The sequence below is a fragment of the Opisthorchis viverrini genome (genome assembly GCF_000715545.1).
Source record: "Opisthorchis viverrini unplaced genomic scaffold opera_v5_1678, whole genome shotgun sequence".
NCBI classification, from domain to species: domain Eukaryota; kingdom Metazoa; phylum Platyhelminthes; class Trematoda; order Opisthorchiida; family Opisthorchiidae; genus Opisthorchis; species Opisthorchis viverrini.
The window spans coordinates 1328-2438 of NW_008753648.1; the positions used below are offsets into that span (position 1 = coordinate 1328).

Genomic DNA, 1111 nt, shown 5'->3' on the forward strand with positions numbered 1-1111 from the left:
CGATTAAAATCCAACTCCTAGCTGATCCCTGAAATCGAACAGGTTAGTGATAATGATCGAATCATCGGCTTCTACAACAGTTCGGAAGCCACCCAGAGAAGTTATCCAGAAAGCCCGACGGATCGCCAGCACAATTTGCTGGATAGCAAAAGCACCATCAAGTTGAAATTCCATAATCAAAAATAATTTTTTCCACTCAATTAAACACGTTGTGAACTAAAAAACGAACAGATCAGAACGGGCTATGGTGTGGTAGCCCAGGGGGGTCATTTCACAGTGTCCACGGTACAAGAAAGAAATGCTAAAGGGTTGGTTTAGGCCGGAGAATCAATTTTCCCGAATTGTCACAAGTCATATTGTATTCCGCCAGAATGACACGACACCGATGCGCTATGATATTGGGTAGAATGACTTTTTTATGCGCGCCCATCAGAAACAGGGCGATCAGGCTGATGAGACTAATCACAAACTGTGGGTGATTTTGCAGTGAGCTGACGAATCCGAATTGATAGGTTTTTGGATCAACGAGCCAAAAATAGGCAGTGGTGAGGAAAGAAAGGGTGACGACAAAAAGGATGACGCGCCACAAACGAGCTTTCGGGCCCAAACCATTGATCACCTCACGTAGCCGACGTTCGAATGCTTTCAAATCTTCTGTAGGTTCGGTTGGGGTATAGTTGATGTGTTGCTGGAAAAGATCACCAGTAAAACGGCGTTAAACAAGTGGAGAGAAGAAAACAACTGAAGCCGTCAAGCACAGGAGTTCGACACTGGCTTATTGTTTAGGAACTACGACATAACATGATAACATGAGAAACATAGTCGGGTGCATAGTTTCATAGGAAATATTGGAAACACGAGAACTAAGTACTGTCAGGTTATTCAGGCCTATACAGAAGAAACCGATAAAGAATGTCCGTCCATCCACCTTTGGTGGATGCTGTCTAAACCTAGAGTTGTATGATGTAAAAAATTATCCTGCCAACGAGAAAGTCAAGCGATAGTTATTCACTCTGGCACGCCGAATGAGGGCCATGCGTGCGGAGTACAGCTGCACATCCAGGACAAAACACATTCTCTAGAGACAAACACGGTGTCTACTTATACATAC

General features: G+C 44.0%; 1 protein-coding gene across 1 annotated transcript; it reads right to left on the bottom strand.

Annotated features, from left to right (window-relative positions):
* Positions 1-301: 301 nt before the first annotated feature.
* Positions 302-688, bottom strand: T265_12187 (hypothetical protein; the record flags this gene model as incomplete). Its single annotated transcript, XM_009179291.1, has 1 exon — positions 302-688. A coding segment is annotated over one exon (150 nt), but the record flags the coding sequence as incomplete, so codon positions are not given.
* Between the last annotated feature and the right edge of the window lie 423 nt (positions 689-1111).